This window comes from Silene latifolia, chromosome 1 (genome assembly GCF_048544455.1).
Source record: "Silene latifolia isolate original U9 population chromosome 1, ASM4854445v1, whole genome shotgun sequence".
Classification (NCBI taxonomy): Eukaryota; Viridiplantae; Streptophyta; class Magnoliopsida; order Caryophyllales; family Caryophyllaceae; genus Silene; species Silene latifolia.
In genome coordinates this window covers 20,239,852-20,255,408 of record NC_133526.1, presented here as the reverse complement: position 1 = coordinate 20,255,408, position 15,557 = coordinate 20,239,852, and the positions used below count along the sequence as shown (strand labels likewise).

Below are 15,557 nucleotides of genomic sequence, written 5' to 3'. Positions count from 1 at the left end.
TATATTTCAGTCTATATAATAATTTAGTAATAGATAGTAGATGATTTATGTTTAAAATTGGATTTAAATTAGAAATTGATCTTATTAACATTGGTTGTCTAGCATGACACAATTTTGAATCATGTATTTAATATGTTTGTTTGCATGAATTTATGTCATGGATTATATTACAAAACTAAAAATCATCGTAGAATTAGTAGAGTAAGTAGACGAGTTGAATGTACCCATCAACGAGCAGTATCGTAACCAATATCGTAATAAGAGATTTGTTATTCCTATATATGCATTCTATTTTTGTCTTATTCATATTATTTGACTCGTCTTAAACTTAAGACATACTCTGCTTTAAACGAGAATTTGTCTTTTCTCCGGAATTTTTCGCGCTGCCATATCTATTAATTTAATTGATTCAAAGTGATTGAGAGAAGCGCCAGTCTGCCACAGCCATTATATACATAATAATAATAGGTCTTCCGTAACACTTTTATTAAGACGGATTTATCTGTTATATATCCGTCTTAAATAAAAATTTGTGTAAACTCAATTAGGAGTGTACTATTCCGTTTGTTGCCTAATATTCATATTATTGTTGTCGTGTACAATTCTAGCAGTAGAATAGGAGTGCTTGCTATCGCCATACTCTACTACATATAAAGAGGACATGATTATATTTTAACTTAGTTTGAATAAGAGTATCATTTATTTGATCTATGACGACCTTAGTTCGATACAACGGAAAAAACAGGACCTGAGTGTTATAAAGCATGTTTTTATTGGACTTAAATTCAATTTACTCGAGTGTTAAAATTCATTAGTACTATTAAAATCAATTTAGGTAAGTTAAAATTAGCTCATCAGTACTAAACAAGGCTTTTTACAATTCAAGTGTGTATCGTATGACCTATATTGTAAGCCATGACTAGGAGAATTATAAGACACAACATTATTCTAGGCCCGTGCATCGCACGGGCATTAAATCTAGTATATACTTAAAAGAGGAACTTTTGAAGCGATTTCATTGGCTATTGTTTTGGTTTAATTTCATTGGCTACTGCTTTTGTTTAATAAATTATAATAAATTAATTAATAATTAATAAGAGATAATATATAAGCATTAGTGTAACCTAGACATATTATAATATTCTAATTACTTAATTATTTGTAGTTTAGTTTTGCACTACGTAATATAGATGCTCTCTACAACTAGAAGTTGTATGAAGTTATAATTCTTCACCATTATACATATATAAATATGTGCCCTACGTCTAGAATTTTTTTTATATGAAATTTTGCATGCATATTATATCCCTTGCCCTATTCCCCTATGCCATGTCGTTTTTTAGACATAATTTATTGTGTACTCTTAATGCGTAAATTTATTATATTTCCTTTTTCTTTATTATGATTTTTAATAATCTTTCTTTTTTCAGGCAGCTTTAAATCAAGGTATATTTTATGAGGAAAGAGTGAAAGACAGTATTAAAAGTCAAGATTCAGGAGCATTACCGTGAAAATCCGATCTAATAATGTAAGAAGTAGTCCTCCATAGTCTATAGCATTGAATGGTGATATTTTACATGTATTGCTTTTATATATCCATGTTTGGTTCATTAGTTCAATGATACTGGAAGTCAATAATAAGATTTTCATAGATTGTTTTAGTATGTTTGGTTTTTAATTTTAGTTTTCGGTAAAAGTCATACTTCAGATAATAATGATAGGATATTGGTAGTCGCAAACAATCTTGTGATATTAGAAACTCCACTCACTTTACTGATAGGATGATGATAGGGCGCCACCGGGTGGCGCCGAATCTCGGCGCCACCCTAATTAAATTAAAAAAAAAAAGAAAATTTTTTTTATTGATTTTCGTTTTTGCGCCAAATGTTGAAGGATAAATACGTAATTTTACCTTATCTTATAGTATTCCACTAAAATCAAAACTCTTAACCAAATCAAATTATCTTCATTAAAAAAAAAAAAAAATTAATAATCATCAAATTATCAGTGACAATACGTCACTTCATCACAAAACTCCTCTCCTCTGTTCATCCCTTCATCACAGAACATCACTTCCTCCCTTCATCACAAAACTTCTACATCGTCTCAAAATTTAACACGGTTGTTCTATTACCAATTCATTGATTGAATTCAATTTGCTCTTGAGTATTAAATCCAATTGGTACTGGGTACGTTCACAATCTTTGACGAAATCAACATCTTCAGACGCGAAGTTGTCGCCGGTTTGTTCGTTTTCACTACTACTCCCTCCATATTAGTCATTTGTTTACCTTTTACTCGCTTCATCTCAATCATTTGTTTACATATGCTAAAAATACTCTTAACAAAGAACACAAAACGTAAATAAATGAATGAGACGAGTGAGTACTAATTTGCTCTCTGTCCAGTTTATAATGATGATTTAGATTGCATTTTCTACATTTCGAATTTTATGGAATCGTTTAGTATGTTCTTTGCTTGATCGATTGAATTCATTTCGAATTTTATGGAATCGTTAATTTTATGGAATCGTTTATTCAGAGCAACAAATTGAGCTCTAGAGTTAATTTTATGGAATCGTTAATTTGTTGATTCAGTAATAGAAATAAGCAGACCCATATCCCCAAAAACTAGCTCCAACATCCCCATCTTCATACCCGTGTCTGAATCCGTTTCTGACTGCAATCCTGTTACCAAATGTTGGAGCTGCCACAATGAGCAGCAGCACAATAAACTGTGGTCTAAGAACTTATATAACTGATATTTTCATTGCAGAAGAAAATATATCAGACCTGTAGTATATTGCATGCTATAGTTTTAGGTGATTTATGTGCATAAATTCTGTAAATCGGATTTGCAGGATGTTGTTCATCATTGCATTTAAACATTCAAAACTGCAATTAACACCAAAGAATAAGCTATGGTTGACTATTAAAACTTTTCAGGTTTCTTTACTTTGCCACCCTCCCTTAATTGTCAATTAAGAAAGTGGATTATAAAGAATATACTCCACTACAATGCAACTGATTCTAATTATCAAAAGCAACAAAAAAGAATCACAACTAGAAGCCTAGAAAAATCACAAAGCAACACATTAAGAAGTGGTAGTGAGCTTACAGCATCTTTTGCGTCAAGCTTCTCAGCCCACCCATTCATAACATAAGGATCATTCACGGCAACACAAACTACCCGATTAATGTTGTTCGGTCAGTATAATAGAAATAAGTGATGAACAGCTACAATCCATTTTTGTTAATGTCAGGTATGGACAATCAAAGTGGCAGTAATATTGACGATATACATGATGAGCGGATCGAGACAGAACGTTTTTCAGGGGATGATAATGATGGGGAGTATAATTTTGAGGATATTGGTCTATCTGATGATGAGGAACTTATACCAGGAAGCAATTCAAGTACTTTAGAAGAGTGTGCGAAAGAGAATGGTGAAGAAGATAATTTTTACAACTCTGATAAAGAAGTCGATGATGAGAATGAACATTCTGTTGAAATTGAAGTGGAAGCGCCAAAAGATGGCATGAAATTTGACACAGTTGAAGATTTACACAAACATCTCACTGACTATGGTAAACAATGTGGTTTTTCTGTTCGATTAAGGAATGTCAAGCCGGCCCGAAATACAAATAAGCCAGCTAAGCACATTTTATGGATTTGCCATAAGGGTAGACAACAATTGAGTAGGTCGAAAAATAAAATGAAACCTCGACCTTCTCAGATGACAAATTGCGGCGCAAATTTCAACGCGAAGGAGTTTGAGGGTCAATGGATGTATACGAGTGTCAACTTGGATCATAATCATCCCCTTAAGCCCGAAGATATCAGATATTTACGAGCTTATAGAAAAGTGCCAAAAGAAGTTGAGAGGAGAATCATGATAAACGATGAGGCTGGTATAAGGCCTTCTAAAACCTATTTGGCTGAGGCGGTGAAAAGTCATGGCTTTCAAAATCTTCCCTTCCTAGAGAGAGACATGAGAAACCTGCTACAAAAGAAGAGACAAGAGAAATTGGCTGGACCAGATTCCGTAGCTTTGTATAATTATTTCATGAAATCCATGAAGGAGTCAAATAACTTTTTTTTCGCGATGGACTTGGAGTGTGATGGTCGTATTCGTAATGTAATGTGGGTGGATGCTAGGAGTAGAGCAGCATACAAAGACTTCAGTGATTCCGTTGGCCTCGATAGTACATATTTGAAAAATAAGTACGAGATGCCATTTGCTCCTTTTATAGGGATAAATCATCATGGACAAACAATACTTTTGGGTTGTGCACTACTATCTAGCGAGGATATTGAAACCTATAGGTGGTTATTGAGGACATGGGTAGATTGCATGGGTGGTGTGGCACCTAAAGCTATAATCACTGATCAAGAGTGTTCCTATAACAAAAGCAATTAAGTTGGAAATGCCGAATACTAGACACCGGTGGTGCCTTTGGCATATTATGGAGAAACAAAACAAAAAGTTCAAGAGTTACAAATACTTCCACGAGATTAAAGGAGCTATGTCGAGGTGTGTTTATGACTCAATGAGCGTTGATGAGTTTGAAGTGAGTTGGAAGGAGTTTGTTGACCTCTATGAATTGAAAAATAATGCCTGGTTGTATACTTTGTACAAAGATAGACATCGTTGGGTTCCCACTTTTCTAATCGATTGTTTTTGGCGGGCATGTCAACTACACAAAGAAATGAGAGCGTAAATGCTTTTTTTAAGGGTTACGTTAATAGTAAGACATCATTAAAAGAGTTTGTGCTTAAATATGATCTTGCCCTCGGTTCAAAATGTGACAAGGAAAGACTGGCAGAGCACCAGTCAAGGAACACAAGGTACCAGATTGTTACTAAATTTGCCGCCGAAAGATTTTTTCAACCAGTCTACACACATTATGCATTCCAAAAGGTGATGGATGAGGTAAGAGGTTGCATGTATACTACTCCTAGTATCCATACAGATGAAGAAGATTTCAGAGAGTTCAAGGTGGAAGACACTCGTGAATTTGGTGATTTGCCGATAGAGAAGAGGGTAGAGTACACGGTGAAGTTACAGAAGGGCACAAATGAAGTATATTGTAGTTGTAAGCTTTTTGAAACACGTGGCATCATGTGTCGGCATTCTCTAAAAATTCTTTATGATGCAGGGGTCCAACAAATTCCAAACTTCTATATTGTTAATCGATGGAGGAAGGATATTGATAGACCGTACATGAGAGTTAAAGTTCCTTATTATGATCCGGTGAAAAGTGAGTGTGTTATGAGGTATCAAAAAATGCAAGAGGAATTTGAAAAACTTGCCATTAAAGCAATGAATTCTCTTTGGTGACTTCGACATCTTTGTATTGACTGGTATTACGACTATTAGCCAAAATCTTACAACGCAGAATGACATTGCTAATGAGGGTAGAATGTCATCTGAACAAGTCAGCCAAAATGAAGATCGGCGAGGTATCATATTTTTCATGGATAATTCAGATGGATCTCAAACTAAGGTTGCATTACAAGACCCGAATCAAGTGAAAGCTGTCGGAAGACCAAGAATAACAGTTAGACAAAAGCAGACCGGTGTCTCAAGGAAAAAAAAATCACAGAGGACAAACCTGCAAAACAAAACATCTCAGGTTAGCGTTTTCATGTTATTGTCCTCAGCAGTAGGGGTAGTTAATTTTGGGTTTTGTTTTGCTACTGCATTTTAATGTTATCGTTATTGCTTTTGATTTCCATTGTTTTATCAAAAAAATGAATAGGAAAACATTCCAAAGAAGAGGAAAAATAGAAATACTGGAACTCCACAAGATGAAATGGCCTCAGATGAAGATGATTTATTTCTAAGACCAAGTGCGAGTGTTGCTAATTGTGGACCAACAACTCACTTATCAGATGCTATATATCATCCCGGTGAATATACAAGGATGTTGGTGAGAAAATACCCAACCTAGTAAAGTTTCAAGTTTCTTAATGTCAAAAAATTAATTCAGCGTTTTAAATTGTGCAGCAATATTTTGAACAAAGAGGACAATCAAATAACCTTGTGAATGAAAAATTAAGTAGATCAAACATGGAGCAGCAGTCATAGTTTGAAAGACCGTCTTGGAACGATCAAGTCAGCTGGCGCATTCGTTGAAATACTATTGTTTCATTTGATTCATCTTTGACGAACTTATTAGACTCTTTGACAATTTCAAGAAATAATTGGTGGAATAGATTGCTTTAATGTATTCAGTTTCAAATGACATTGTTGATGAAGTTGCTTAAGACGTAGTTGATGTATCTATTTTTGTCATGTACTGCATTTTTGACTAAATTTGTGAGCAATTCTCTGAGCACATTCTTATACTTACTGTTTTTCAATATTCCTCCTACCTGTTTTCACCCAAATCTTGGACAGGAAGTGCATGTTTCTCCTCTGTAATGCAATCATTGCCATTCTTGCCGTTAAGTCCAGGTTACATTCAGATGTTCAACATTCATTATATAATGCTGAACACGACATGTTATTGCAGGCTTTGTTCAAATGCTCATGTCACGAGTTTTACTTAGCCAAAAATTATGTTCTTTATATGTATAAACTCTTGAGAATGTCATCTTTATCATGGACTTGGAATGGTCAAGTTTCACCGTGTATATTTTCCTCAGTAGTCCCTCAAAGACTGGCATGATTTCATGTTCCAGTTACAGCATTTATGACCTGAACTTACTAACAGTTTCATAACTCAAGATCCAGGCCATGTTCTTGCGTGATTCCAGTTGGAGAAGATAGCCAACTCATCTAGCTTCGATTTGCTATATGGTTCACCTTGTGGTTCATCTTGAGTCAAGAGTTATGGCTTCTGAAAACTGTCACTGCGTGCTGAAATGTACAGCAGACGTTCAGCCTGACCTGTCAATACTAAATTGATCATATCTCTCAAACCAGACAACATATAGGGCTAATTCCTTTTGGAGGTGGTAGCTAAGTCAATTACCTTTCATTTGGTGTATGGCTCACACATTGGTTCAACCTGAGGAGAGAGATATGAAGCCCCAAAGTCCCTGCTGGAACATAGCATGCTGCTGAACTTTAAGTTCTGACCCGCTGTCACTCAAAGCTCCATATCTCGAGTTATAGATCATTATTGTGGGTGATTCTTATTGGATGTGAAAGCTAAAATCCTTAGCTTTAAAATGGTATATCCTAAATTCAATAATTCTTACTCTGTTCATTCCAGGTTAGACATTCAAATGCACACGAGAGCCTATGATTGCTACTTTTGAATCGAAACCAAATACGAAATTTTATTTATTAAACTAACGCGAAATTTAGGAATATTTCGACTACACTGACAAGACAAGAACTTACTTCACCATACATAACTTAATCCTAATTAATCAAAAAAAAAAAAAAAACAGAACTCAATCCCTAATTAATAAAAAAAAACAAATAGAAATTCGAAAAGCAATCTTCTCGTTGAGCTAGACCAATTCTCCAAGGCTTCATATGTCATCGTCCTGTGTGAGATCAATGATCTCAATCTCGTCATCTTTGGTTAAATCAATAAACACAACATAATCATCCTTTGTCAGATCTATAATCTCGACTTCTTTTTTTCTCGGTAATTCTTCAGACTCCTTCTTTACCTCTACAATTTTTTTTGCCAAATTAATAATATCAAATTCATTCGCCTCTTCTTTTATCTCCTTCAACAATAAATTATTTTTCGAAGGGAACACTCGCTTTTTGTTTGCCCCCGTTTTTTGTACCCGGCATGATTTACCAAATCCGAGTCCGTTCAAACTATTATTTCTAGTGCCTTTCATATTAAGATTTTTTTTATTTGTTTTGAGTGAAAGTGTTTACAGCTTATATGCTACTTATATAGCCATAGATCAACCACCATATCTTATCAAAGAGTTATCAACTCCTTAAAAGAAGGATTAGGATAACAAATCTGTTAAATTGCGCCAAAAAGAATGTGATTTTGGCGCCAAAATCACACTACAATCCTATACATAGTAAATATCTTTGTTTTATGGGCTAATGGGCTTATATTCACTGCGTAGTTGCTATACAAATGGAATTTAAGACGGAGCTTAAGACGGGTCAAATATTATTCTATCTCAGTATAGATAGAAGAAATTTTGTTATTTCGGTCATTTCCCTCTTTTGTACTCCATATTATTTAACATATTTAACCCGTTTCAACGTTAAGACGAATATACCCAACTTAAGAGAGAGTTAAAGTTCTACACAAACGAAATTTGAGTCGATCCGTTAAATTTGTGTTAACTTAATATGTAACTAGTTTAGATCCTGCGCAATTAATGCGTATTTATAAAGTTTTTTTTTTGTACAACTTAATCATGCTAAATTAACACCTAACTAATTTTTCATATTCCGCGTCATTATATTTTAATTCGAGCAAAAAAAAAATTGAACTGGAAATTAATCCAAGAAAAATGTGTAATGTGCTGAAATGTATTTTTTTTATAAAAAAAAAAAAAACTATCTTTTATATCACAAAGTTAATGATTTCAATTTATAAATTCTTTTAATTTTTATGATATAAAAGGAATAAAAACGATTTATAGTGAGTGTGTTTTTACATAATATGAATAGTATTAGTCAAGTCATTTTCAAATAATAATATCAATCAATAAAAGATTTAATAATTTTTAGTTTTATATTATTTATACTTTATTTAAAATATTATAGTTTCTGAAAATTATATAATTTGATGAAAAGATTAATTTTAATGAAAAGAATTATATAATGAAATACATTATAATTAATAATTTCCTTATTTTGTGAATACAATTAAATTATCAATAGCTTACTTATTTAAAAAGAAGCTTTTTCACAGGAAAATTTGTGAGTTCACTTATTCTTTTAGTAGATAGGGGATACTATATCGATTTCACAATGAACATATTATCAAGTTATGGTATCAATAACTAATATCACAATGTACTTTCAAAATTTTAATTTAGACCAATATTTCATGTTATATTTATTCTTAGGTGCATATATAAAGTTAAATATTTACAATGTAGAAAATGTTAATTATCCTATTTGGATCGTTACTAAGTTAATTCGATATTAGGTCATTCATCGTGTCGAGTCATCATCTGGTCACATGTTATTTTGGATGGGTTTCACATCAAATCGAGTTAAGAAAATATGTTACCGATATAGTCAATTTAACATCGGTTATTCAATTTAGTTAGGCTTAACTTAGTTCACCATCCTTCGAAATCATTTTGTTTAGCTTAATTTAGCTCAATTCAATTCAGTACCGTCTTCAATTCAATTCATTAACACTTGTGTATTTTAAGTATAACTTTACTTTATAAATATATTCCAAACATATAATTTTGTCATCGATAAAAATTACTCCCTCCTATTCCCGATAACTATCTCGTTGTTGAAATGGCACAAGAATTAAGAAAGTGAGTTAAATAATGTAAAGTATTGTGGTGTGGGTAAGGTAATTGGAGAGAGAAAAGGTATTGTGGAGTATTATTGTGGATGAAGTGATTATAATAAGTATTGTTGTGGGGGTGAGGTGAGGTATTGTTGTGGGGTTAAAGTGATTAAAATAAGTATAAAAGTTTACTAAAAATGGACAATGGGACATTATTATGAAAAGACGAAAATGAAAACTAAGACAGTTATGTAGAATAGGAGGGAGTATAAAATATTAAATTGTCGCGATAAAATTTTAACATATTATATAATTCCTCCATCAGTAATTTGGTTACCTTTGATTTAAATACCGTTCACGAAGTCACGAGTAATAAAAAACGTAAACAAATCACGTACAAAAAATGGAGCACAAGAAAACAACATAAGAGTATACTTTGCCATTTTTATCGTCTTAATTTATAATATAACATGACGGTCCAATAGAAATGTTTGTTTCAACCACTTTAATTTACAAAATGACATGTTTCATATTCAAATTCTAACTAAAACAAATACAAGAAAAAAAAAATTAACAAAGGTGTAAGCAAAAATGAAGTTAAGCTTAAAGATTGTAACTTTGGTGACAAGTAACTAAATATTCAAACTAAGGAATAAATAAAATGCAAACAATAAAGTATTGGACCAATAGTAAAAAAAAAAAAAAGTAATCGTAATGAATAGACGGGTTTCGAATTAAGCTTTACATACTCCAGTTATGTGCAACTTAGTTTAATTTAATTATGCTCAATTTAGCTCGGTTATTCAATTTAGTTAAGCTTCACTTAGTTCACTATCCTTCGAAATCATTCTGTTTTGCTTTACTTAACTCAACACAGTTCAATACCGTTTTACCTGGCTAAGTTCAATTCAATTCAATTCAATTCATTAACACTTGTTTATTTTGAATATACCTTTATTTCTATAAATATATTCCAACATATAATTTTGTCATCAATAAAAATTATAAAATATTAAATTGTCGCGATACAATTTTAACATATCCCTCCGTCAGTATGTTTACCTTCGATTTAAATAGCGCTCACGAATATTAGAAAAACGTAAACAAATCACCTACATAAAGGGAGCACAAAAAAACAAGACAAGAGTATACTTTACCATTTTTATGGTCTTAATTTTATAATATAACATGACGGTTCAATAAAAATGTTGTTTCAACAACCTTAATTCGCAAAATGACATATTTAATATTCAAATTCTAACTAAAACGAATATAAAAATAACAAAAATGTTAGACATGAGTCTCGAACCCGTGCAGAACTTGCCCCCTCTTGGAGTAAGAAACCATTGTGCCAAAGCCTCTTAATAGTTGCTATTAGGGATTGAATATTATTTATAACTTGTAAAAGCTGTTGCCTCATGGTACAAATGCCGGTCAACCGATTCCACAAAAATAGGCACTTTTGGATTTTTTTTTTTAATTATTATTATTGTTAGTTGTTACAACTAATTACTAATGTGAATTTCCTATATTACCCTTTAGCATTATTTAATTTAAATTTCAAATTTAGATGGAGGGAAAGTCAAATAAGTAATAAATTTACGATAATACCCTCGGTGGCGCTCAAATTGAGCGTCACCGGGTGGCGCCATCTCATTATTCTTACTGATAATATTACTGTAACCCTAAATATAAGATACTCCATTTCTATTATAATATTTTTATTTTATTATAATATAACATAAATATACCAGGATAATGTTAATCTAATAATCGTATCAATTTAAAGAGTTTGTATCTAATAATCGTATCAAAAATTTACGGAAAAAGTTTAGTAATTCTACCGTCCTCTCGGACGACGGTACTCCTCACATACAAGCCATTATAATATTCCGCTTGGGTGGATTGTGTTTGTGTGTGAGGAGTACCGTCCTCCGGGAGGACGGTAGAATTTTTGCGGAAAAGCAAACCAAACAAATAAAATAAAAGTATAACCTTGTGTTATTACTACATTACACTCATCAGTATACATCTTTAACTTTGAGGTTTAATTTGTTCCTCATTTCGTCTTCATCTTTTCTGTTATACTTTAGTATACATACACAGATTTTTCTTTTCCAATATTAGAGTGATCATATTTATGTTCAATAATGTGCGTTAGTTTCCACTTTGCTTACCCCATTAGTAGTTTCTCATACAATAATGTGTGTATATGATCAAGCCTATTTAATTTTAAATACGGGCCATTGAGCATAATTGTTTCGGGTTTGTCCAATTTATTTATAAGTCACCTCACTTATGAATCGGTATAGTAAAAGAGATTGATTGGCAAATAAATCATACTATCTCCGACTCAAAAAATTCTTTTTGTTTTATTAATATACTCAAAAAATTCTTTTTGTTTTATTAATATACTCCTTATACATGATTTAGAGATGTGACAAATCGGAGGTAGTACTAAAAAAAAGAGTGCTTTGTATTAAATTATTACCTATTTTGTAAGAAAGTGTAACAATTTATTTTTATTTGTTAGTATAGAAAATATACATTTAAATTTAAGTTGGTTTTTTTTTTGGGTCATTTGGTTTGAATAGCCATTTAAAATTAATATTTATGACTTTTTTGACGATGTGGTAGTCTCCAAATTCACTAAAACGCCTCACTATATTTAAACATAAAAAAATATTTATAAAATAATTATTAGTAAGTACTTTTTTCAATAGTTTTGTAAACTACTAAAAAAAATATGAATAATAAATAGAATAATGAGATGGCGCCACCCGGTGACGCTCAATTTGAGCGCCACCGAGGGTATTATCGTAAATTTATTACTTATTTGACTTTCCCTCCATCTAAATTTGAAATTTAAATTAAATAATGCTAAAGGGTAATATAGGAAATTCACATTAGTAATTAGTTGTAACAACTAACAATAATAATAATTAAAAAAAAAAATCCAAAAGTGCCTATTTTTGTGGAATCGGTTGACCGGCATTTGTACCATGAGGCAACAGCTTTTACAAGTTATAAATAATATTCAATCCCTAATAGCAACTATTAAGAGGCTTTGGCACAATGGTTTCTTACTCCAAGAGGGGGCAAGTTCTGCACGGGTTCGAGACTCATGTCTAACATTTTTGTTATTTTTATATTCGTTTTAGTTAGAATTTGAATATTAAATATGTCATTTTGCGAATTAAGGTTGTTGAAACAACATTTTTATTGAACCGTCATGTTATATTATAAAATTAAGACCATAAAAATGGTAAAGTATACTCTTGTCTTGTTTTTTTGTGCTCCCTTTATGTAGGTGATTTGTTTACGTTTTTCTAATATTCGTGAGCGCTATTTAAATCGAAGGTAAACATATCTTGACGGAGGGATATGTTAAAATTGTATCGCGACAATTTAATATTTTATAATTTTTATTGATGACAAAATTATATGTTGGAATATATTTATAGAAATAAAGGTATATTCAAAATAAACAAGTGTTAATGAATTGAATTGAATTGAATTGAACTTAGCCAGGTAAAACGGTATTGAACTGTGTTGAGTTAAGTAAAGCAAAACAGAATGATTTCGAAGGATAGTGAACTAAGTGAAGCTTAACTAAATTGAATAACCGAGCTAAATTGAGCATAATTAAATTAAACTAAGTTGCACATAATTGGAGTATGTAAAGCTTAATTCAAACCCGTCTATTCATTACGATTTTTTTTTTTTTTTTACTATTGGTCCAATACTTTATTGTTTGCATTTTATTTATTCCTTAGTTTGAATATTTAGTTACTTGTCACCAAAGTTACAATCTTTAAGCTTAACTTCATTTTTGCTTACACCTTTGTTAATTTTTTTTTTCTTGTATTTGTTTTAGTTAGAATTTGAATATGAAACATGTCATTTTGTAAATTAAAGTGGTTGAAACAAACATTTCTATTGGACCGTCATGTTATATTATAAATTAAGACGATAAAAATGGCAAAGTATACTCTTATGTTGTTTTCTTGTGCTCCATTTTTTGTACGTGATTTGTTTACGTTTTTTATTACTCGTGACTTCGTGAACGGTATTTAAATCAAAGGTAACCAAATTATCGATGGAGGAATTATATAATATGTTAAAATTTTATCGCGACAATTTAATATTTTATACTCCCTCCTATTCTACATAACTGTCTTAGTTTTCATTTTCGTCTTTTCATAATAATGTCCCATTGTCCATTTTTAGTAAACTTTTATACTTATTTTAATCACTTTAACCCCACAACAATACCTCACCTCACCCCCACAACAATACTTATTATAATCACTTCATCCACAATAATACTCCACAATACCTTTTCTCTCTCCAATTACCTTACCCACACCACAATACTTTACATTATTTAACTCACTTTCTTAATTCTTGTGCCATTTCAACAACGAGATAGTTATCGGGAATAGGAGGGAGTAATTTTTATCGATGACAAAATTATATGTTTGGAATATATTTATAAAGTAAAGTTATACTTAAAATACACAAGTGTTAATGAATTGAATTGAAGACGGTACTGAATTGAATTGAGCTAAATTAAGCTAAACAAAATGATTTCGAAGGATGGTGAACTAAGTTAAGCCTAACTAAATTGAATAACCGATGTTAAATTGACTATATCGGTAACATATTTTCTTAACTCGATTTGATGTGAAACCCATCCAAAATAACATGTGACCAGATGATGACTCGACACGATGAATGACCTAATATCGAATTAACTTAGTAACGATCCAAATAGGATAATTAACATTTTCTACATTGTAAATATTTAACTTTATATATGCACCTAAGAATAAATATAACATGAAATATTGGTCTAAATTAAAATTTTGAAAGTACATTGTGATATTAGTTATTGATACCATAACTTGATAATATGTTCATTGTGAAATCGATATAGTATCCCCTATCTACTAAAAGAATAAGTGAACTCACAAATTTTCCTGTGAAAAAGCTTCTTTTTAAATAAGTAAGCTATTGATAATTTAATTGTATTCACAAAATAAGGAAATTATTAATTATAATGTATTTCATTATATAATTCTTTTCATTAAAATTAATCTTTTCATCAAATTATATAATTTTCAGAAACTATAATATTTTAAATAAAGTATAAATAATATAAAACTAAAAATTATTAAATCTTTTATTGATTGATATTATTATTTGAAAATGACTTGACTAATACTATTCATATTATGTAAAAACACACTCACTATAAATCGTTTTTATTCCTTTTATATCATAAAAATTAAAAGAATTTATAAATTGAAATCATTAACTTTGTGATATAAAAGATAGTTTTTTTTTTTTTTATAAAAAAAATACATTTCAGCACATTACACATTTTTCTTGGATTAATTTCCAGTTCAATTTTTTTTTTGCTCGAATTAAAATATAATGACGCGGAATATGAAAAATTAGTTAGGTGTTAATTTAGCATGATTAAGTTGTACAAAAAAAAAACTTTATAAATACGCATTAATTGCGCAGGATCTAAACTAGTTACATATTAAGTTAACACAAATTTAACGGATCGACTCAAATTTCGTTTGTGTAGAACTTTAACTCTCTCTTAAGTTGGGTATATTCGTCTTAACGTTGAAACGGGTTAAATATGTTAAATAATATGGAGTACAAAAGAGGGAAATGACTGAAATAACAAAATTTCTGTTCTATCTATACAGATAGAATAATATTTGACCCGTCTTAAGCTCCGTCTTAAATTCCATTTGTATAGCAACTACGCAGTGAATATAAGCCCATTAGCCCATAAAACAAAGATATTTACTATGTATAGGATTGTAGTGTGATTTTGGCGCCAAAATCACATTCTTTTTGGCGCAATTTAACAGATTTGTTATCCTAATCCTTCTTTTAAGGAGTTGATAACTCTTTGATAAGATATGGTGGTTGATCTATGGCTATATAAGTAGCATATAAGCTGTAAACACTTTCACTCAAAACAAATAAAAAAAATCTTAATATGAAAGGCACTAGAAATAATAGTTTGAACGGACTCGGATTTGGTAAATCATGCCGGGTACAAAAAACGGGGGCAAACAAAAAGCGAGTGTTCCCTTCGAAAAATAATTTATTGTTG

General features: G+C 31.1%; 3 protein-coding genes across 3 annotated transcripts; all 3 read left to right on the top strand.

Moving 5' to 3' along the window:
* The first annotated feature begins 2,007 nt into the window (after window positions 1–2,007).
* Window positions 2,008–4,419, top strand: LOC141641566 (protein FAR-RED IMPAIRED RESPONSE 1-like). The gene is made up of 2 exons (XM_074450224.1): window positions 2,008–2,243; window positions 3,263–4,419. The coding sequence occupies exon 2, from the start codon at window positions 3,265–3,267 to the stop codon at window positions 4,417–4,419; it is 1,155 nt and encodes a 384-aa protein (XP_074306325.1). The 5' UTR covers window positions 2,008–2,243; window positions 3,263–3,264.
* Window positions 4,420–4,689: 270 nt separating this feature from the next.
* LOC141641558 (protein FAR-RED IMPAIRED RESPONSE 1-like) lies at window positions 4,690–5,340 on the top strand. Its single transcript, XM_074450216.1, has one exon. The coding sequence runs from the start codon at window positions 4,690–4,692 to the stop codon at window positions 5,338–5,340; it is 651 nt and encodes a 216-aa protein (XP_074306317.1).
* A 26-nt stretch (window positions 5,341–5,366) lies between these two features.
* Window positions 5,367–6,262, top strand: LOC141654965 (uncharacterized). Its single transcript, XM_074462094.1, has 3 exons — window positions 5,367–5,635; window positions 5,762–5,932; window positions 6,010–6,262. Exons 1-3 carry the CDS (start codon window positions 5,423–5,425, stop codon window positions 6,088–6,090), a joined length of 465 nt encoding a protein of 154 aa, XP_074318195.1. The 5' UTR covers window positions 5,367–5,422; the 3' UTR covers window positions 6,091–6,262.
* The last annotated feature ends 9,295 nt before the right edge of the window (window positions 6,263–15,557 follow it).

Excerpts from the sequence above, each read along its gene's own strand:
- LOC141641566 (XM_074450224.1), top strand. The coding sequence starts at position 3,265 with ATGGACAATCAAAGTGGCAGTAATATTGACGATATACATGATGAGCGG.
- LOC141641558 (XM_074450216.1), top strand. The coding sequence starts at position 4,690 with ATGTCAACTACACAAAGAAATGAGAGCGTAAATGCTTTTTTTAAGGGT.
- LOC141654965 (XM_074462094.1), top strand. The coding sequence starts at position 5,423 with ATGTCATCTGAACAAGTCAGCCAAAATGAAGATCGGCGAGGTATCATA. Across the intron at positions 5,636-5,761 it reads TGCAAAACAAAACATCTCAG|GAAAACATTCCAAAGAAGAG; the intron begins GTTAGCGTTTTC and ends AAAAATGAATAG. Across the intron at positions 5,933-6,009 it reads GTGAATATACAAGGATGTTG|CAATATTTTGAACAAAGAGG; the intron begins GTGAGAAAATAC and ends TAAATTGTGCAG.